Source organism: Lycorma delicatula, chromosome 12 (assembly GCF_047948215.1).
Source record: "Lycorma delicatula isolate Av1 chromosome 12, ASM4794821v1, whole genome shotgun sequence".
Lineage (NCBI taxonomy): Eukaryota > Metazoa > Arthropoda > Insecta > Hemiptera > Fulgoridae > Lycorma > Lycorma delicatula.
Genome location: NC_134466.1, coordinates 8,398,096 through 8,421,734, shown reverse-complemented (window position 1 = coordinate 8,421,734; position 23,639 = coordinate 8,398,096). Strand labels below are relative to the sequence as shown.

At 34.6% G+C, this 23,639-nt stretch overlaps 1 protein-coding gene across 2 annotated transcripts in view; it reads left to right on the top strand.

The window, feature by feature from the left end:
- LOC142332945 (zinc finger protein 395-like) overlaps nt 1-23,639 on the top strand; it is a 256,769-nt gene that overhangs the window by 84,082 nt on the left and 149,048 nt on the right. For both annotated transcript variants that reach the window (XM_075379665.1, XM_075379664.1), the window contains exon 3: nt 788-948. In XM_075379665.1, coding sequence (XP_075235780.1) covers nt 788-948 — 161 coding nt within the window. The remainder of the gene's footprint in view (nt 1-787; nt 949-23,639) is intronic.

Here is a 23,639-nt window from a genome sequence, read left to right as displayed (position 1 = left end):
TCGTACAGAAATTTATTAGGCGATAATCTGTACCGATTTTCATGTTTATATTTTTTGTTTATGCAGGTTCTAAGAATCCTGAGTTCGACTTTAAGCAAAGGTTCAGCCCTATTTTTCTGATTTAATCTAAATAAAGTCTCGCTCGCATAAGTAATTACCGGTTTATCCGCGGTTTTGTAACGTCTAATTTTAGTGTTAATCGAGAGCGATTTTTTGTCGTAAATATTTTCGGTTACTTGTAGCGCTTTAAATAATTTATTAAGTCTTTCGGTCCGATTTTGTTTTTCGTTACGATTACAAGTAATGATCTCTCCAAGATATTTAAATTTTTCTACAAGTTCTACTTTGCTGCCATTAATATTCACAGAATTAATAACTAAAGGATCTATAGCAATCATTTTAGTCTTTTCGTAAGAAATTTTAAGTCCAGTTTTATTCTCAAGTTCTTCTATACTTGTTATTTGTATTCTGGCTTCTTCTATACTATTTGCTTAATACGTATAGATTTAATAATAATTATTAACCTATGATTGCAAAAAAAAATAATACAATAAATAATAATTCAATAATAACAATAAAAAAATTGAAAAAACATCAAAAGTTATTAATTAAATAAAATTTGATGTATTTTTCATTAAAAAAAAATGTATATGTAATTTAATAGGCTTACAAGGAAGTGATGTGGTGTCCACATCATTCTGCTTTCTTTCTTTTTTAATTTAGTCCTTAGTGTTTATGATTAATTCTTAAATAATGATTTTGATTTTAATGAATAATTTTTTTCTAGGGTCCGCTAGAACTAAAAAAGCGGATAGACGAAGTTCGTCTTTTAGAATCTCGGAAATCTGCCAGATTAATGGATCAAGACACGGATTTTGCTCGTCTTGCTGATATTGGTGACCGGAAAAGAGCGTCGTCTCATTGCATTGACGTTCCTGCAGTTCATGGGTATTTATTATTTACTTTTAGTAATATACTAACACTTGCATAATCTTCACGCCGGTTTCTTAAATTTATTTAATTTTGGATTTTTATTCAGATCTCATTTACGTTGAAGATAATTGATCGCGACATTACTATTTAAATAAATGACGTGTATTTTTCTACGCGTTTTTGGATTTTTTTGTGTTAATATCATATTTTCCGTTAAGTTTATTGTTAAAATGATTCTGTAAAAGCAAAAAGTAAATTAATCTTCATAAAAGTTATCCATTATATATGTACAAAATGTCCCACGAAAAAACGGAGCAACTTCTGCTCCGTTCAGGATACGTTCTGCCGGTGAGAAAATAATGAAAAAAGTTTATATAAGCATAGGTCTGGAAACGCTTTGTTTTCCAGTTACGGCTAGATTTCAGGTCTTCTAATAAAAAAAAAACCCTACTGCGATTTTTGCGACCCAAATTAAGGAGTAGAGGTCATTGTTTCTTATTTGAGCCGGGAAATAAGATAAAATAGGTCGCAGAACTGTAACTCCAATAGTTTTTAAGATATCCGACGTAAAACACAAAATTCTGTGTCAAAAAACAAGGTTTGTATTACAATAGCCTTGTTAAAGTTTCTCCGTTTCTTCGCGGGACATCTTATATATATATATATATATATATATATACAAGGTCATTCACGGGAACCGGATGTTTTTAAAATAATCATAAAAAATTGAATATTTACTTTAAAAAAGTTTTATTGGTACTGAAACACTTGTTAAATCAAAGCATTTGTTACTTACTCGTGAACGAAAAATTATGTCCGGCAAGTGATGTCCATTTTGTGCAATACATTGTTGTAGCCTTTCACGGTAACTGGCCTCAATTCTTTGCAGCATGTCTACATCAATCTGGGTGACATGATGACGAATTGCAATCTTTAGGTCCTCCAATGTACGCGGTTTATTGCCGTACACACGCGATTTCAGAAACCCCCGCAGAAAAAAATCACAACTACTCAAGTCGGGGGACCGAGGGGGCCAAGGAATGTCGCCGAATCTGGAAACGATCCGTCCCGGAAACAAGTTACGGAGAACAGCCATCGTCGCCCTCGCTGTATGTGCTGTAGCTCCATCCTGCTGGAATAACACATTTTGAAAATCGATTCCCCGGTTTCATAACTCAGGGATGAAAAACGTTTTTACATCCCAATTTAACGATCAGCTGTTACAGTTACGGCAGCGTCATTTTCTTTAAAAAAATATGGTCCAATAACACCGACCTTTCCTATTGCACACCAGACAGTCACCTTTGGTCTATGAAGTGGTCTCTCGTAAAGCTCATGTGGGTTTCTTTCTGCCCGATACCGGCAATTCTGTTTGTTGACGAAGCCATTCAGATGAAAATGGGCTTGGTCACTCATTAACGATAACAAATTTTCATTTTCTTCAAAAATGGTAAGCATTTGTAGACAAAATTGTAATCGCTGCGTGAAATCTTGCTCGTTTAACTGCTGCATGACGGCTATCTTGTAAGGATGGAAATGCAGGTCTGTATGCAGAAATCGTCTTACCGTACTTGTACTCGTTTGAATCGCTGCTGAATGCTTCTGAATAGAGCGGTGTGGGCTTCTGACAAAGGCTTCCCTTACTCGTTCGATGTTCACCGGAGTGCTAGCGGTTCATCGGGGACCCGGTGGTTTTTTCTTCAATATTGAACCGCTTGTTCGAAGGTTGTTTACCCGTCGCAATATTGTGTTACGAGAAGGGACACTTGCATTACGGTGGATATTAAACTGACGGCGGAAATCTCGCTGAACAGCAGTTACGGATTCGTCATTTCGCACAAAACTGTCATACGCGTACAGGCGTTGGTCTAGCGTCCACGGCTCGAGTACAACCCACTTCAAAAACATCCGGTTCCCGTGAATGACCCTGTATATATAAATATTTAATTAAAAAAGTTAGTGATTGTGAGTATTATTACTGTATTTGTTGTGAACAAAATAATAATAATAATGCGAGTAATGTTATGAAACGTATAGTGTGATTTATCTTTCAACTGTTCAAAACTTATTTCAAGTACAATAGCAACGTTTAATTTAATATTTGTAACTCTATTTCTTGATAAGGTTTAAGATTTTTATCTCCGTCTCTATATCAGCATAATATAATAACGATTGTGGGGTTGCATTTTGCAATTTTCAGGGAAGACGTTGCTAAATGAAGTCCATATATGCTACATATGTATATATATATATATATATATATATATTATATAACTACATATAGAACAAAATCAAACGAATATATTACCCGAGGTGAAGGATTTTCTGTTTTTAATTTTTTACTTTTATTTTGAAAATTACTTGAAAATCGGTTCAACAGTTGTGTTTATTTTTAATAATTATTAATAGACTAAACTTATTTAATAATTATCGTGTAATATAATATATTTTAATTATCTTATTTTGGTATTTACCTCTCTCTTTTTTCCTGTTTAGCCTCCGGTAACTACCGTTTAAATAATTCTTCAGAGAATGAATGAGGATGATATGTTTGAGTGTAAATGAAGTGTAGTCTTATACATTCTCAGTTCGACCATTCCTGAGATGTGTGGTTAATTGAAACCCAACCACCAAAGAACACCGTATCCACGACCTGGTTTTATCTTTAATAAATTACAAAGGGATTACTAATTTTTTTGTTTAACGCTAAGAATATTAAGGGTATATTCTGTGAAGGAATTGGCGGACAGTTTAATTTAAATAACACCCGTTAACAATTATTAGTTACTCTTTATCGGTTTTGTTTATAAGTTAAAATATGATAATTATTGTTTTTCTCCTTTGTTTAAATGAATTGAGGTCATGTTAATTATGTATGTACTATATTAATATGTTTACTTTTCCTTTTTCCTTCTAGACAATATTACGTTTAAATGATTAGACGTGCTAATTATTTTTTATAAAATAATAATAATTTTTAAAAAATAAAATAACAATTTGTTTTATCAACAAAAAAAATCACATTTTTCTCACAAGTTCCATGCAGAACGAATGAAAAAGTAAGATTACTGTTTTAATGTACGAAAAAAGTAGAGAAGTCTAAATGTATTTTTTTAATTCGAATTTAAATTTTAAAGTTTTACACTCAAGGCCAAATTAAAAACAAATTATTCATTAATTGCTTGTTTGTTTTTTATTTGAGTTCCATTTAAAATAGTCGAATTAAAAGAAAAATTGAAGTTTTTCTTTACTTATCGATGGATTTAAAAACATAATAATTTAGGTAAATTAATGTTTTTTTAATTAACTATAAATTACTTAATTATAATTTAATTAACTAGCGCTAATAATAGATTTTTTCTCGCGAAATTGTTCGTTCGCGGTGTGTTGGCACAGTTTGGGGATGATGGCTGGTCGGGGCGGGAGAATGTTTTTTTAAAGTAGTTTAATTTTTTTGAAAAATTTATTACTCTGTTACGGAAATCGCCTTTTAAATTTTTACAAAGACCGCTAGATATTGCTATTTATGTCGCTAGATGCGACATTACTATTGTTATAAAATTTGATTTTTTTTTATTGTTACGACAGGGACAGCTCAGAAATCGGCCGAATATTTTGCTTACGGTGAGCTTTGTAAAAAAGAACAGTTTTACGAAAAATTTGTAATTTCACGTGTAGGTTTTCGTCGACAACAACGCCTCGAATCGCTATCAGAAAAGACTATTTTCAATCTGTTTGCAAAATTTCGTCGCGGTCGTGCTCCCGTCAGCGATGATTTTCGTGAAGGTCGAGAAAAATCGGTTCTTGTTCCAAAAAACATAGATGCTGCGCGCAACACGATCGAAGAGAATCGGCGTGTGACTTACCGCGAGATAGAGGCTTCCTTAAACATATCGAAGACTACAGTATATGTGAGTTTACGCGAACATTTCATTGTAAAAAAGATCTGTCGCCGATGGATTCCGCATGATTTGACCGAAGCTCAAAAACAAGCTCGTGTCGATAGGTGTAAGGAAACGCTCAAAAGCTTCGACCTAGGAAATGTAAGATCCGTATACGACATCGTAACAGGCGACGAAACTTTGATATATTCGTACGAGCCGGAAACTGAGCGACAATCAACCGTTTGGGTGTTCCAAGACGAACCGAATCCAACAAAAACGGATGTTCAAATTTTTGATTTAGGACTGTTGTAACATCTAGTTGTGCCCCTCCCCTTTTGGTTGCAATCGACTGAACCAAAAGTGTCCAAAAATGATCAAAAAAAAAAAATGGATTTTGGACTTTTTCTTAAAAGCAGTAATAAGCCCTCGTTGAGAGCTTTTCAACGATATATCGTAACTGGTACTTATTTTCGTAGGTTCCAGAGTATAGCCAAATGAAATTTTAATTAATGGAATATTTGGATCTTACAAGGCGAAGGCACATCGGTTCGAATCAGACCTCTTCTCCTTTTTTTTATATATTTTCTTTTGTTTAAATATATTGATATATTAATAATTATTAACTTGCGATCATAAAAAAAAATTACGATTAAGAATAATAATAATAACAATAAAAAAAGATAAAATATCAGAAGTTATTATTGAAATAAAATGTTACTTTTCATAAAAAAAAAATATAAAAAAAATGTGTATATTTAATATAGGCGTAATATATTTAATAGGCGTACAAGGAAGTCATGCGGTATACACATCAGATTTTTTATACGTAGTAAAATATATTATACATTTTTTTAAATTATATCAGAATTGCTCAAAAAGCTGCCTATGTACTCCAGTACATTTTTCACAGCGGTTTTTTTTAAACAAATCTTTGCGTTTAACAGTTCAAATTCATCATCCGTTACTTGCCTCGACCGTTTCAAATTTCTAGGCTTATGAGAGAAAACATGATTTTTCAAAATTCCCCAAACTGAAAAGTGTAACGGTGTCAGATATCACGATCTAGTCTTTTGAACCGCGTCTTCCGTTCCACCCGTCAAAGTTGCTGCCGATACATTTTCTTACCGATAAACTGTAATGCGGTGGTGCACCGTCTTGTCGCCAAATTAAAATAATATTTTCAAACAAAGGATTATTTTGCAGTTCGGGTAAAACTATTTCTTACAACATTTCGAGGTAAGAATCACCACTTACAGTGCTGTTAAAAAAGTACGGAATGACAATGCCACCGGTATGTACACCAGCCCGCACGCTGATGTCTGGAACATTTAGTTCTTGCTCGAGTACTTCGGGTGGATTTGTCTCGCTCTAGTACACACAGTTATAACCCACCGGGTTGGTCTAGTGGTGAACGCGTCTTCCCAAATCAGCTGATTTGGAAGTCGAGAGTTCCAGCGTTCAAGTCCTAGTAAAGCTAGTTATTTTTACACGGATTTGAATACTAGATCGTGGATACCGGTGTTCTTTGGTGGTTGGGTTTCAATTAACCACACATCTCAGGAACGGTCGAACTGAGAATGTACAAGACTACACTTCATTTACACTCATACATATCATCCTCATTCATCCTCTGAAGTATTATCTAAACGGTAGTTACTGGAGGATAAACAGGAAAAAGAAGAAGAAGTACACACAGTTATGTCGATCGATACAACCGTTTAGTTTAAAGAAAGCTTCATCCGTCCACAAAATGCGATTTCGAAAGTCGTATTTCAAACCGTTCGCAGAACTCAAGACGTCTGTCGAAGTCATCATCTATTAAACTTTGGACGAAAACCTTTTGATTTCAACGCTTTCAAAATACGATGCGCACTGCTGCGAAAAATATTCAACTCGGCAGATTTCTTTGAGCTCTGAATAACCGATTCGGCAACGGTTGTTTAATTATCTTCACTTGCAGCGGTTATAGGTCTCACGTTCCTTGGCAAATGATGTACGCTTCCGGTTGTCTCAAGTCGTTTATTTGGGTTTTAGATCGATTGTCTGGACGGTGCTGATGTTTGAGGAAATTTTTCTACAAATTGCTGAACGACTTTATCTCCATTTTTGTCGGTCTTCCACCAACTTTGCTATATAAAAACATGTTGTTCGGTCGTTAGTTTACAGTCCACGGTTAATTTACAGATCAACACTGGTAAACGTGAACGATAAATTACTCGATCGCCTCGTGTAAATGGGATCTCGCGAAGAAACTGACAAAATTACAGAACATGTTTTACGGGTGAAAATAATGAAAAACGTTCGTATAAATATAGATCTGGAAACGCTTTGTTTTGCAGTTACGGCTAGCGCATTTCAACTCTAATATAAAGAAGCCCTACTGTAAGTTTTGGGACCCAAATTAAGGGGTAAAGCTGGTGGTTGTTTATGTAATCTGAGCCGGCAAATAGGATAAAACAGGTCGAATAACTGTAACTGCAGTAATTCTTTTGGTACCCGACGTAAAACGCAAAATTCTGTGTCGAAAAAAGTTGTTTTTTAGGTTTGTAGTAAAATAGCTTTGTTATGTAGAGCAGAAACAAAGCGATTAGAGTTGACCCCGTTTTTGTTTTTTGTTTTTTTTTAATTTAATGCTTGTATTTTATTTTTGTTTGCATTGTGGTGGGGGGAGGAGGTGAAAATGAATTTTCTTTACGTTTTGAAGTATTAGGAGTAGAAAAATATTGTCGCGGCTTGATCAGGATATTGAGAGTGACACTGAAAGTAATGCAATAATAAACAACTCACAGTAATAATTAGAATAATGACAATAATAACTAAACAAGTAGTAATGATCGCAGTAATCACAACAATAATAATAATAATGAATGCCTATTTTAATAATAATAATAATAAGAGCGATTACTTATAAAAGAGAACTTAAAGTAATCGTCAGGAGTTATTTACAGGTAGTTAAATATAATTCAGACATTAACATGACCGTTATTAATACGTTAGGTCTTGTATTAACAACGATTTAGAATTTTTCAGTACAATAGATAAGACAATTATAAAGTTGTTTAGCTGCTAAAACCTTTGTTGTTCACTAATAAAACTACCCTAACAATATACGAATGAAATTAATACATTATCTCTTTCACTTAGTCCAACAATTACCGAACCGTTTCTCGTTTACAGGTACTGTCCACACTAGAATTACTTGTGACGTCACCTTAATCGCGTCGAATTTAATTCACACTAGAAATTCGCCTGTTTGGTGACCTCGCAGATTCGCATCATAACCTCTCGCCTGCACTCATTTCGCAGAACTCATTTCAGCCGATCTTTCCCGGAGTATTTATATTCCTATACTTACTGGACTGGAGCCGACCGTCAAACCATGAGAACGATTAACCGAGCTCTTTCGTTCCCGTGCATTCCAAACATCGGTCCGGTAACTTTTCTCGCGGAACGACGTACCGTAAGAAAACCATCTTATAATCGACTCGCGGAACGACGTGTGTTTATTGCGTGTCAGCAGGCAGAATTATAAAAGACGATTGTTAAACGGCCTGTTACCTTTACTAAAAGGGTTTCTGTTAGCCCCTTTCTGGGTTCCTCCCGTTGTTATATTTTTTACACTTTCTTCATAATCGGTAGAAATCCGTTTCTCAGGTCTGTTATACCGGTCTTGTTAACATAAATTGCGGTTTCCTTCGAGATCCTACCCCCGAATCTTACCTAGTCAAAAATCTACGTACTTTAGTTACTGCTATTCTGTCTTTTGTAATTTAGTTTTTTTTTTAGGAATTTTTATACAGAGCTTCTCAGGCCTTTAACTGACATTTATCAGTATTCGTTTCATAATCTTGAGGATAACGAACACAGCGTTGGTTCAGAGGGGGAATCCCTCTGGCTAGACGGGCGAAGCCTGACCGGCTAGTTGATCAATTTCATTGAAATTTAAATACGCTGTAGTGGTATATCTGAAGTTGTGCCTGTGAAAAGCTGATGAAAATGGTCGTTCTTAAAAGCGACTGAAAGTGTCGTTCTTGAGTTACGCTCAATTTAAATTCGAAAAAAATTGAGCGGAACAAGTTAAAAGCGCGGTTCATTATGATGTTGCAAGTCGAAACGACGTTTCTTCGACTGCCGTTGTATATTAAATAAACGAAAGTCGGTCTTCTTGAATAGAACTGCGCAAGACATTTTTTTTTGTAATGTATTACGAAACTTTAAATTCATTGACAATGACTATAAAATGAATGAACAAAGGGAAATCTTTCCTTAACATTTTTTCCATATTTTTTAAACGCCGAAGTTATTATTTTCGCGCAGTCTGATTCCATTTATGTTATTTTGGTATATATGTATAGATGCTCTACCGTTACAAATAAAACTACGGTTTATAAATAGAATATCTGTTACGTTTAATGTTAATAGTTTAAAACGCCATATAACCCTCTCGCCTTATTTTAAACTAACAACAAACGACTGCAACAGTAAAGTTCAATGACATGTCGATGTTGTATTTAACTTTATACGTCTGTGCTCGAGGAAAATAACTCCTAAAGACTTTTAATTTATACGGTATTTTAGCGATTGTAATTGTTTACTATCGGTTATATCTTTACGTAATCAAGTTATATTTTGCTTAAAAATATTACCTTTACTAATTTCTTGGGTTAACCGATCGACTATGCAAAAGTTTTTCTTGTAGATTACTATATTTCATCCCCACCCTTGTAGTAGATCCCTCTATTATTCATACCCGATTCATCTTATCTTTAGATAATTATCTCTTTATATAACCTGATTGCTGTTTCCTGTGTATTGAAACCTTTACAATGCACACATTTTTCTCACAAATTACAAACACTGAACATTATATTCCTTAAAACTAAATTTACAATATAAATATGATTTTTTTAAATTAAATTAACATATTTGTTGCTTAATATATATATATAATATATTATGAGGGTATGTATTAATACGTACGTGTGACTAAAACTTACGGACGTGCGTAAGTTCGTGTATTCGTACAAATGTATATTAGTAGTTTATACGTACAAAAGTATATTTTTTTTTTATTATGTTGTATTATTTATTTTTCATTTTTTACCAGTAATTTTTTTAATTTTATTTACAATTTAAATACAATAATGATTCTTACATTGTGGATTAATATTAATTATTTACTTTAAATAAATTAAAAGGACATATATAAATACACACACATATATAAATCTGTATCTTCCTCTACTTCAATTTTCAAAATTTCTTCATCGTCAGCACGAACATCTTCATCTGCTATTTAATTTTTGTCATTCATAATTTTTCCAAAATCGTGTAAAATGGCACAAGCGATAAAAATTTGTGCAACTTTTTCTAACTTTACTCGTTTCCCATCAGAGGAAACCGCCGCTTTATTTGCCCGAAAACTCTCTCAATAATTACTCTTTCTTTGCTTAGTTGTTTATTGAAAGTTTTTTTTGCATTACTATCAGGATTTTTAAGCGGTGTAAGCAGCCACAGTGCAATAGCATAACCGCTATCTCCCAAAAGACAAGCGGCTCCATTATATTTTTTCATTACCTCCAGTGTTTTAGTCCGACCCCAAATCCGACTATCACGGGTGCCGCCTGGCCGTGAAGCATGAATTCCGGTTACCTTTTCGTGCGCGTCACAAGTTACCTGCACATTAATACTAGCGTAACCCTTTCGATCGATGTAACGGTCACCAGACTTCTTCGGCTTTTTAATTTCAATGCGAATGAAATCTACGGCACCTGCCTCGAACTCCACGTGAATTTGCCTTCATTAATCTCCTGCGCATTTTGCGGGAAAAGAATCCGCTCGCTCGCTTTTGCAGTTATTTTGTCCAAAACATAATCGGATGTTTTACCGACTGTCGTACGGTGAACACCAAAATATTCTCCCGCTCCATTCTGAAAGCCTGGATCTGCAAGACGTCTAAGAAAAATGTCCATTTTCTGCCGTGATGATATTGCTCCTTCCCTTTTCTCGTTTACTTGGTCCGGTAAAAAAATTTCACGTAAACGATTAATTGATTCTTCTTCAAAACGCCGCAGCTCTTTGCATCTACTCTGACTAATGTACCGTCTGTTTCTGTAATTTTTTCGACCGTGAATGCAGCCATAATGGATTATAAGGTCGGTTTGACGGTACCTTGAAAACCAGTCGGTAATTTGTTATAAGAATAACTATTTCTTGCCTTTTATTCAGATTCTTTTAAAAAATTACTTACACAGCATCAGAATTTGCGTGTAGTTATCGGTAATTACTTATAAGAAAAAGAAATACTTAACTTCTTCTGAAACTTTATTCTCACATTCGTAAGTATTTCTTAAAAATCTTATAAGAAAAGTAATTACTTAATCTTTATTCTCATCACTTATTGTGTTTAGACAACTTGCGAATTTTTCTGACCGGTGTTCTCTCGTTCTGTCTCTCTGTCTATTCTTAGTTCATCCAGTCACTGTTGAAATACGAGAGAGAAGTAATCTTGAATCGCGAATTATTATGCGTATATTATCGCATCGTAAATGACCGTTTTATCTTTCTCAAATAAAGAAATCGTCAAACATTTGTAAATTTTTATCAGGCTACAAACATAATTTGGAAACGATATGTTACGTAATAAAGTGTAATTGAAAAACATTCTTTTTTCTACGGCTGTATTGTGACGTTTGGATTACGCGGCTGGAACCTGTGTCGTAATGAAACAGATTTTCATTACGATACAGGTGTTCAACCGATAATAAACCTACTCTTTTCACCCTCTGACCGATCAGAAGCAAATATTCTTTAACGTATTATCAACTGGTTTTTACTTTGATTTTAATCCGCTTTAGTAGTTAATCTTAAGAGGGTAATTTGAAAGAGGTAATTAAGTTTCTATAATACACCGTTTATCCTTTTGTTACTTATGTCGGATTCTTAGAAAAAATACCTTTATGGCCGATATCGTCACAGAAATGTGTTGTTTAAATTTTTTTGAAAAATTAGAATACGTGTTGACGGAATTTTTGTTTTTTTAATTTTTCAAAAAATTTAAATCGTCAATTTAAATCAATAATCCCGATATTTTCTCAGCCGGGGAAAAAATACGGTATGCGACTCTCTACAACGATCATTAATGCACTCGTTCAACGACAGCTATCGTTATAGGCTCATCGCGTAATGTAATGTTATGATAAAAGAGAATGTATCTAACGTTCAGTAATTAATGTTTCTTACCTAGGGTAATGCTTTGAAAATTGATGCGATTATACGGACTGAACCTTTGTCAGATTATCAGAAAAATTAGAAATTGCATCCTAATCGCTTTATATCTTTACCGATGAGTTTGCGAGTGCGCAGCTGCCTTGGAGGGTTTGGAATGGAGCATGGAGCGCAGACAGGGGGTGGATCAGCGTCAAAATGAGTGCAACCGTTTCGAAGCTCGGTTGCCGTTTTTGGCACGGATATTCAATCTTATGCTTTAGGGCGACCGAATGGGGTTGTGGCGGGAGAAATGCCAGGCAAACCGATTACCGATGATTTTGAAGTTTAATAATTCGCTTCATAAAAATCAAATTCTTTATTTTATTATATAATGCAGTTTAATTTCGTTGCTGAAATTTGTCCTTAAAAATGAAGAAAAGAATTACCCACATCGATTACTTATTGAAATTTAACTACACCGTTTAGAAACATGTAAATATCGGGGTCGGCAAGAAATTAATTTCAGTTGTAAATAGGTTTTTCTTCTGGCATTTGATAGCTGTCACTTTTAGCATAATTTATAAGCATAATTTGTTTGCCATCTGTTAGTTTACGGTAAATTTTATAATTGAGAGCAAAAACGAACATTTTGATTTATTTTAATTTTATATTTTCGTAAAGGCGTGAAAAATTCTGAGACTCGGAGAAAGATACGTGAATTTTACCGTGTTGATAGCGTAACTTAGCGCACATATCAGAATCGATGTAAGGAATTCCATTCTGGAGATTTTTCATTCAAAGATAACCATCGTTCCGGATGACCTTATGAAGTCGATGAAAACCAAATCAAAGCGATAATTGACTCGGACGGTCGTATAACGTAACAACTGAAAATCACATCCGATGTCGTGGATTCGTTAAGCAGCTCCATATTTGGGTTCCGTATTAATTCAAAGAAATTCTTTTAACGAATCAATATTTCCGATATGAATCTCAAACGCGAAAAAGTCGACCCTTTTTTTAAGCGAATCGTCACCGGTGATGAAAAATAGATCGTTAATAAATCGATCAAAAACGATCGCGGTCCAAGCTTGATCAAAAGCTCATTAAAAAAAGATCATGCAATCGATTCGGTGGGATTATAAAAACGTCTTGTATTTTGAGTTGTTTTTGAGGAAACAAACGATCAGTTCAGCTTGTTTTGTCAACAGTTATTGAAACTGGAGATAGCGACCGAGAAAAAACGTCTGGAATTGGCAAATCGTAAAGGAATCGTGTTCCACCAAAATTACGCAAGGCCTCGCGCATCTTCGGTAACTTGTGGAAAATTGTCAGTGCTTGGTCGAAAAGTAATACCCAGAATTGGCCTGATGCTGCAACATCATTCCAAATTTGCAACTCTTTTGAACGGTAAAACTTTCGTTTATGATGATAACCTAAAATTGCACTCGGTTCGGTTTTTTTCTTAATAAGGACCTGACATTTCTATGAGCGCGGAAACATGAAGTCAGCCAGAAAGGTAGCAAAAGGTTACCGGACAAAATGAAGTATATACTCGTATGTTTGATTAGAATTTATATTTTTATAAAAAAAAATTGAGTTTAATTTCACCCTACAAAACCGAAATTACTTTCTTGCCGACCCGAATATTTATTTTGGAAAATTCTGAGTCGATTAAAACAATATACAGAGTTATCATAAAAGAATGGTACGGTTTTAACGCTTTTGATGTACCCACAAGAAAAAATCGCAAGATGTCAGGTCTGGACTCCTTGGAGGCCAGAGTACGGGTCCTTGCCGGCCTATCCATCGATCTCCAAATTTTTCGTTCAAAGCGTCCATGACCAACGTATTGAAGTGCGGGGGAGCACCGTCTTGTTGGAAATGAAGTCGATGAACGTTTTCGTGTTCATCCGGCTGAGGAAAGCAATAATCGGTTAACATGTCAAGATACGCGACTCCATTAATTGTTTTTTCAGCGAAGAAGAAAGGTCCTATTACACGATTTTTCATCGCACCACACCAAACATTATGTTTAGGCGAATCCCGTTGTTTCTAGATAATTACGTGTGGGTTTTCAGAGCCCCATATTCGTGAATCGTGTCTGTTAATGCATCCATTCACACGGAATGTAGCTTCGTCTGTAAAATTTATTTATTTTTTTTTTTTGTCTTCAGTCATTTGACCGGTTTGATGCAGCTCTCCAAGATTCCATATCTAGTGCTAGTCGTTTCATTTCAGTATACCCTCTACATCTTACATCCCTAACAATTTGTTTTACGTATTCCAAACGTGGCCTGCCTACACAATTTTTTCCTTCTACCTGTCCTTCCAATATTAAAGCGACTATTCCAGGATGCCTTAGTATGTGGCCTATAAGTCTGTCTCTTCTTTTAACTATATTTTTCCAAATGCTTCTTTCTTCATCTATTTGCCGCAATACCTCTTCATTTGTCACTTTATCCACCCATCTGATTTTTAACATTCTCCTATAGCACCGCATTTCAAAAGCTTCTAATCTTTTCTTCTCAGATACTACGATTGTCCAAGTTTCACTTCCATATAAAGCGACACACATATACTTTCAAAAATCTTCTGTTGACATTTAAATTAATTTTTGATGTAAACAAATTATATTTCTTACTGAAGGCTCGTTTCGCTTGTGCTATTCGGCATTTTATATCGCTCCTGCTTCGTCCATCTTTAGTAATTCTACTTCCCAAATTACAAAATTCTTCTACCTCCATAATCTTTTCTCCTCCTATTTTCACCTTCAGTGGTCCATCTTTGTTATTTCTACTACATTTCATTACTTTTGTTTTGTTCTTGTTTATTTTCATGCGATAGTTCTTGCGTAGGACTTCATCTAAAAATTATATCGTCTAAAAACGATTCGTTTTTACTTATTCTGTCCAACATTTCAACAGCGAAATCGTAACGTTTTACACCATCATCGGGTTTCAATTCCAGCAGTATCTAGATTTTATAAGCGTGTAATTTCAGTTTCTTACGTAAAACTTTGTGAACTGTCCATTTTGGAATACCTAATTCGACGCTTCGACGGGGGATGGACTTCCAGGACTTCTAATTGCCGATCGTCTAATTAGTTCAACCGTTTCGTCCGGTACACTTGGTCTGCCGGTTGATTTCTTTTCTTAACCGATCCGGTTCCTTCGATTCGTTTGAACCGACGCGTTATGTTATTTTTGTGTGGCGGATCTCTTCCGAATTCACAGCGAAACGCACATTGAACTAAAATTACGGATTTTAATTCGGCCATCCACAAAACACACTTTGCTTTGTCTTTATCCGAGAACATAGTAACTCCCTAAACTCACCGCAACAACAATACAAGAACTGACGTTGTGATTACAACTGCTTATAAACAAACTTTTGGGTTGGAGGCATTCAGGGATATCAATATAACATCTAGAAATTTCCCTACAATCTTCCTATGAATTACTGAAACCGCACCATTCTTTTATGATAACCCTGTATATTAAATTACCTTATAATTCTATTTCTATATTATATACATGTATATGCTTTTTTGGCGTAAAATAAGTTTGCTAAATGGATAATAAAGACGTAAAAGTTTTGAACAAAACTTGTACAGAATTTAATTCTGAGTAAAACGGTTTGTCGGTTGAATACGCCTTTATATGTTCATAGAATGAGAAAAACTATTTATGAAATTTTTTCTCTTCTTTGATAAAACACATTAACAATAAGTCAACAAATGCAAATCCAATATTTTACAGTAAAGATATACGATTTCATTTAATACGGTTTTTAACGATCGCACACACACACAAAACCATTATACTAAGAGTATTAATGTATTGTTATCTGTCATATATTCTAATATAAACCTAACCGACATATTAGACCGTGACACAAAAATACTTTCAAAAAGAAACTAACGACATACGTCTATGTACAATCAACAAATCACCGTCGTTACTTTCTTCTGTTGTTTATATGTTGTACAGCAATGGTTAATTACTAATGTACCAAATCTTATATATATGATGATTCAGGAGAAAATAAAAATAATTTGAGAACTGAGTGTATAAGTTAAAATAGGAAATAGGACGTACAAACCTATGTCTGAAGACGCTTTGTCATATAATTACGACTAACGAAAAACTTTGCCCGTATTTCAGTTCCCCGGGTGAAATGAAGTCGTAATGAAATTTTTAAGGCATTATGAACGGAATATAATTGACGGTTTTTTATGTTTTTTGACTTGAAAAATCGAATAAAACGGGTCTCAGAAATATATCTATCGTCGTTTTCACGATGTCTCAACGTAAAAGAGACGTGACGAAAAATATGTTTTTTTAGGTTTGAACTACAATAACTTTGATAAATGCGTAATTTTTATTATCAAAACTTGTACAGAATTGTATTTTTTGAAATTTGATGTAATAAAGTCGACGTAAAGAAAATCCACTTTTATTATTAAAAACAACATATAAAAGAAATGTGTTATGATTTAAAAAAATTAAAAACACCTGTCGTTAGTACAGTTTATGACATTTAAAATTAAAATACAGTACCGGGCCCTCTTTCACATCATAAGTCGTCTTAAGGTTTAATCGGACACTGTAGCAATGTGTTTTCACAATGCAGTGAAATTCCACAAAAAATATCATCGTCTTGTAATTTTTCAATAGCAATCTACACTTTAATCTGACCGTGTTCTTAGTGATGAGATTGTCTGCGCTAGTTTCGTGCGCTGGAGTCGAAACTTCATTCTGACCGGTCCAGAACGGTGCTTGCCAGTGGCTTAAGTTCTTTAAATTTTTCTACCCTCTTGTAAAACATTTTTGCGGTACGTACAATTTTGTTCTTACAAGAATAAATGTTAACCGGTTTTTCACCTTAGGAAAGACAAAAACAGATCGCTGGATACGTTCGACTAACCCAACGGGTTGGTCTAGTGGTAAACGCGTCTTCCCAAATCAGCTGATTTGGAAGTCGAGAGTTCCAGCGTTCAAGCCCTAGTAAAGCCGGTTATTTTTACACGGATTTGAATACTAGATCGTGGTTACCGGTGTTCTTTGGTGGTTGGGTTTCAATTAACCACACATCTCAGGAATGGTCGAACTGAGAATGTACAAGGCTACATTTCATTTACACTCATACATATCATCCTCATTCATCCTCTGAAGAATTATCTAAACGGTAGTTACCGGAGGTTAAACAGGAAAAAGAAAGGATACGTTCGACTAATTCGCCGGCGTAAAATGAGATTTGGAGGTTACAACAAAACAATTTTACTGAAACAACCGATTAAAATCGCATCGTTACCGACGGTTACGACGATATTAACTAACCGTTTTGCCTCCGCGGCTATTAGCATCGTGAATTATTGAATAAACCTTCGCACTAGAACGTACGAATAAAGATCCAAGTTAAAAAATAAATAAACATCGGTAATAAAATATACGATCTCCGCGGTAGAGTTGTAGCCTGTCGGCTTTTCATTTGGAGGTCCCGGGTTCGAATCCCGGCCAGGCATTGTATCTTTCATACGCGAAAAACTTCCGTTTTCGTATTTATATACATGCTTCTTTTTAAGCTTCTGTGGTGAATAATTCATCGGTCGAATTAAATAAATGCGGCGGTTAAATTTTAATATTTTTCTATATGATAAGGAGCCTTCAGTTACGGAAACGATTAAAATTCTAGCGGATCGTAAAACGGGTGCCAGCTTCTGCGGCGCGAGTGGGTAGCGTCTCGGCCTTTCATTTGGAGGTCGCAGGTTCGAATTCCGGTTAGGTATGTTGTTTTTACGAGCTTAAAAATTATCATTTCATCTCATCCTCTGAAGCGATACCCAACGGTAGACCCGGATGGCTAAAAAAAGATCATAAAACGGGAAGTTTTGGGACCGAAAAACGATAAAATAGTGAAAAAAATACAAGTTACTGAATGATGCAACCGTGAAAAACTATTAATATCGTACTTGTTACATAATAAAGCCCGTTCTTCAAGCTACCCGGCAACAAGTATACGTATTTTTTTAACCGACTCGAGTGCTTCAAGGCTATTCCTTTCAAATCCTCTCTTATATATATATATATATATAAGTTAACGGATGCAATAAATTTATTGGCGAATTTACGCTCAAAGAATGAAACTACGGTAATAGTTTTTTCTGTTTTTTTGTTGTTTTTTTTCTAACTGCTCCGGGGAATTTCCAACAACGGTACAAATGATCTGATGTACTATTTAAAAATAATAAAAATAACTCGTATTTTAAATGCATATGACTATGGGTATCGTATCTTTGCAGAGGGATTTAAAATTTAATAACTCCAACATAATACGTAATAATATAACGACCGTAAAAATAAAAAACAAAAACTCGTAATTTTTATTCGCAAATTTTTTTTTCTTATGCGATTTCATTGTCGAAAAAATTTTTAAGCGTTTTCTTAACCCTGCCGGTTTTTTAAAAACCAATATAATATGAAGATTAAGGGATTAAAATCGACTCGTCATATCTGGTCGTTTTGGAACCGACGACTTTTTAAAACTTATTATTTAACAGTTATTTCTACCCAGAAAGTGAGTGTTATGTTCGTTTTGACGAGATGAATAAAAATAAATGTTTAGTAATAAAATAAATTTAAAAAAAAAATCGGTAAGTTAAGAATTATTGCGAATTTAACGAAATAAATGTTAGAAATTACTAGCCGGCTCGTCTAGGCAGAACCTGGACGGACTCTCAGCGCCCAGGAGAACTCCGGTGTCGACTCAGGGGCTCCTCGGAGCCTCCTGAGGCCAGGTAGCCTACCCCAGCGTCGCAGAGCACGCTTCGCTCGCCATTCTCGTGTTACAGATGGACGGCAGCTTGGACACCCGCAGAGCCCGTTTCGGTCGCCATTCCCGACTACCCAGAGGACTCCGTCCCCTGGATCCCTACACCGTTCGTTATCCTCACGGTCGAGAGGGTAAAACTGATAAATAACAATGAAAGTATTCAGGCTGTATGGAAACCCAAAACAAAGTAAATTACAAAAGACAGAATAATAGTAGCTACGGTTACTAAAGCACACACGCCTTAGACGACGAAAATTTCATAACTTATTTCTTTTTCACGGAGGCAGAAATATAATAAAGAAGTAAAGGATTAAATGTTTTTCCTTAATCAATATCTTTCATTTACAACTTCACCCTCCTTGGGAGCGAAGAATTAACGAATATTTTATTTTATATTTTACCCTTCAAGAGAGGTAGGGCCACGGTCTGCGGCATAAAATCTTCCACGGTATAACAGGATTGTATCCTAAAAATTTGAAAGCGATCGATCGGTTAGTTCTTTGAGATGAAATATATCTAAAAGCCTTCTCAGTTAAGCCGAGAAACTCGAGTAAAAATTCGGTTGCGATCGATCGAGTAGTTTTTTGTTTATCCCGAACAAACAAAAACCCTCTTCCTCTTTATATAATAGCGTAGATTTGGGTTAGCAAGAAGGAAATTTCGGTTTTGTAGCGCGACATAAAACTTAATATTTTTATACGAAGGATTAACTTTAATCGATTATATATTAACCGTTTTGTCCGATAACCTTTTGCTATCTTTCTGAGAACTTTATGATTCCACGTTCGTAGAACTTCTTGTCCTTATCGGAAAAAAACCGAATCGCGTGCGATTTCAGGTCGTCATCGTCAGCGAAAATGTTACCGTTCGAAGATTTTTGCACACTTTGGAGATAAATGGTGCAAAATGAGAGCTATATGGAAGATGAAAAAAGCTCCGATAATTTTTCCTATGAATTACCAAATAAGTACGAGGCATCGTCTTTTTGAAACACAATTACTTTGTGATCGGCCGATTCTAGCCGTTTTTCTTTGATCGCTTCCTCCAGTTTCGTTATTTGTTGACGCGAAACGTCTGAATTAATCGTTTGGTTCCTCGGAAACCGCTCAAAACATACAACTTTTTTGTGATCCCCGAATCGATAGCGTGATTTTGATTTTTAATGAGATTCGGCTTTCGATGGGGCTTGTGCGGGTTTTTCACGTTTGGACCGTGATCGTTTTTAATCGATGTCATTGTAGACGATCCATTTTTCATCACCGATGACGATTCGTTTAAAAAAAGGGTTGAGTTCATCGCATTTGAGATGCGTATCGCAAATATCGATTCGTCGCGTTAAGTGAATCTCTTTCGGTTCAGCGGAACTCAAATATCGAACTTCTTAAAGAGTCCAAGGCGTTCGATGTGGTTTTCGATTATTGTGAAAATAAAAAAAATTGTTAAAAATAGTGCAGGAATTTTTTCCCGTATCAGAAATTAAATTTTTGAGAAAAAATCACGTTCATTTGGCCCGAACATATTTTTGAGTCCTGACAACTTAAGAAAGAATTTTTCCAGACCCGAGATCCAGTAAATTTGTTTATAACATATGTGTTCTTTTTTTTTATGAATATATTAGATTAATAATTTAATTTCTAATTACTTTTAACACCGGTTAATTCATATATAATAATAAATTAATGTAAGTGAATTTGTTAGCGCGATAAATTAAAAAAAAAAAAAAAGATAGAATGACTTAAATGAGACAGCTGGGCTATTAGCACGGAGCAAGAGTGGTGAAACATAACCAAGCCGGCCGAGAAACAAGATCGCGATCGGCAGCGGCGGTAATCTTAATAGCATTTTAAAAAATCCAGGTCACCGAGTAGACATTCATGTGTTGAAATTAGGACACGCTGCTGCATTCCTAAATGTTTTGTCGAACGCAAAAGAAAAAATAAATAAAATGAAAAAGAAAATCGGGTGGGGGAGATAGAAATCTCCCACTTCTTTCTGAAATCTTATCGAAATCAAGTGCGTGTACGTATTAAAGAAAACGATTACAAGTTTGCGGGAGGAAGGAGGTAAGGCCGCAACAATGTTTTTATTTTTACCGAGTGTTTTAAGATGCAATAGCGATAATTATACGAATTAAACTTATCCAACTTAATCGAAGATTACCTCATTTTGAAAGAACAAAACCCCGTAACTAAAATTTATAAGATCGAAGATTCCGATATGCATTTAATAAATTAAAATCCATTGATAAATATAACGATTCCTATCTCCGTGGCCGAATAGGTAGCGTCTCGTCATTTAGTGCGGAACTCTCGGGTTGGAATCCCGGTCAGGCGTGGCAAATATCGCATTTTTACAACTCTTCGCGTTTTAGGAAGCGGCAAATTCATCTAGACAAAAAACATACGTACTTATGTGTGTCGCACCGGTACTTTCTCAGAGATAGTAAATCGTACCGATATCTTTTGTACATCGTGTTCTTATTGTATGATAACCGATACTTTCAGAGAAAGTAGTATCTTCTACTTCAGGTTTTTTATTATTGACGATCGATACTCTCGGAGATAGTTAATTTTATTGACGTCTCTTGTACGTCAGCTCTTTTTACGTCTGTTGTAGCGATAAAAAAGAGTAGAATAGTTATTGTAAAGTAACAAATTAAGATATCTTTCCCATTCTGTATTCGTTCGATTCGAACCCGGCTCGTACAGCGATAGAGACTTTTATTATTAGACTATTACTATTATTATTTTATTAATAAAGAGACTTTACTATCTCGATTCGTTAAAGTTTGTTCTTCGACCGACAAATCTCCACTAACACGCGCAAAATCTCGAACGTGGATATTCGAGATGAAATACATCTAAAAACCTTCTTATCCTAAGAGACAGGGTAAAAATTTGGTTGCGATTTATCGAAGGGTTTTTTGTTTATTCCGAACAAATAGCAGTAACCCTTCTACTTTATTATTACAGATCTATTCTAAACGCCTAAATTTTAAATATCCTTGTTTTAGTTCACAAGAAATCTTTCTGAACAAACTTTTTCGTTAAATAAGAATATATAATACCGTTAAATCCTACCCTTTTGTTGGCGATAAAACGATGCGTTTTAAATATTATAAAGAAAATGTTAAAAATTCGTGAGAGGGCTAAAATACATCGGTAAAATCGGTTCGATCGTTTTTACGTGATATTTGGTTTTAATATTGATCGATTAAAAAATTTAATTGCCGGGTTAATTGCGTTACGAATGAAATACATCGTTGAAATAAATGTAAGTTAACAGTGCCCAAACGTGACATCTGATAGCACTAGTGTATATTTTATATACGCGTAAAAAAAAATGTAAATTACGAAAGCGAACAGACAAGATAGTATCGGGAGAGGAATTAAGAATGGAGAAAGATTAAGAAAGGGAAGAAGAAGAGAGAGAGAGGAGAAGAGATAGTGAAACATTAAGTGAGAGTGAATTCATGAAGGGTTGTGAATCGGTGGAATTTATAAAAAAGAGAAACTACTGTACTTACCTATCTAGGCACCGACTGTAACAGCGCTATTACATTTCACTTCCTTTCACTTCCCGGTGAAAACAGAAAACAAATTTCCCCCTTCTGTTTTGTCCACTTTATCTTGCTTTAATTTTACATATTAATGTGTGTGTTTGTATGTTTGCACGCTCGTGCAGTGTTACATTCACTTGTGATATACGTGAAATAGGATATATTATATACCATGTCCGAAATTTTACGTACGCGTTTTTATTTATAACTGTTTGTAAGAATTTTTTTAGAACGAATACTAGCAATTTTGTATAAGGGTCAACGGAATTTAAAAAAAATATCTTTTTTTTTCTTTTATGTGTATGTACGTTTTCCCTGATTTTTAAAAATTTTTATAATCGACTTTAATAATTGACTTAAGGAGATTAAACGACATTTTCATTTTAAAAATTGATTTATTTTTTCTAAATTTATTATTTTTATTAACTTAATGATTTTAATTGTATTTTTTAAACGTTAATTTTTTTTTTATTTACCCCAAACTTTACAAAATAAAGAAAACCGGTAGAGGATAACAATGTTTTTGCGTCGCCTTGTTTATTTAAAAGACTAACAATATATTTCTATATCTATAATATTATATAAAGAGGAAAAGCGTTTTTATTTGTTGTTTGTTGATAAACAAAAAAATTACCTGATCAATCGCAACCAAATTTTTACCCGTGTTTCTTGGCATAACTGACAAGGTTTTAGATATAATTTATCTCGAAAAAAAAATATATGTAGTAGAAGAGATTTTCCGGTTGAAGCACCAACTTTAATGAACTGAATTAATGAACAGTGAACTGTGATTCTCTATCGCTGTGTGAGCCGGGTTTGAACTGAACGATACGACTCGATAGAACGATTAACATTACAAAAATAATAGAATTAAATTTATATTAGATAAAAAATATTAAATAAATTTAAAAAATGTCTATTTAACAATAACGAGCAAACCATGCTGACCGCGTGTAAAGTCTGGAGTGGCGAGGAGATGCGGGCACCTCGTGGGAGGGTAGACCGATCATCACCATCAACCGGTAACAAACGGGGTGCCGCTGGGGTCCTGTTTTGGTAGGTGGAATAGGGTGCTCTTGTAATACCTCTGCAAATTTTTCATAATTCAAACGAGATATTTGTTAGTAGGTTTGCATGCATCGGGTACATTCTCGATCTAACAGATCACGGTTATGCGGAGATGTGTGTATATATATATATATATATATATAAATTATATA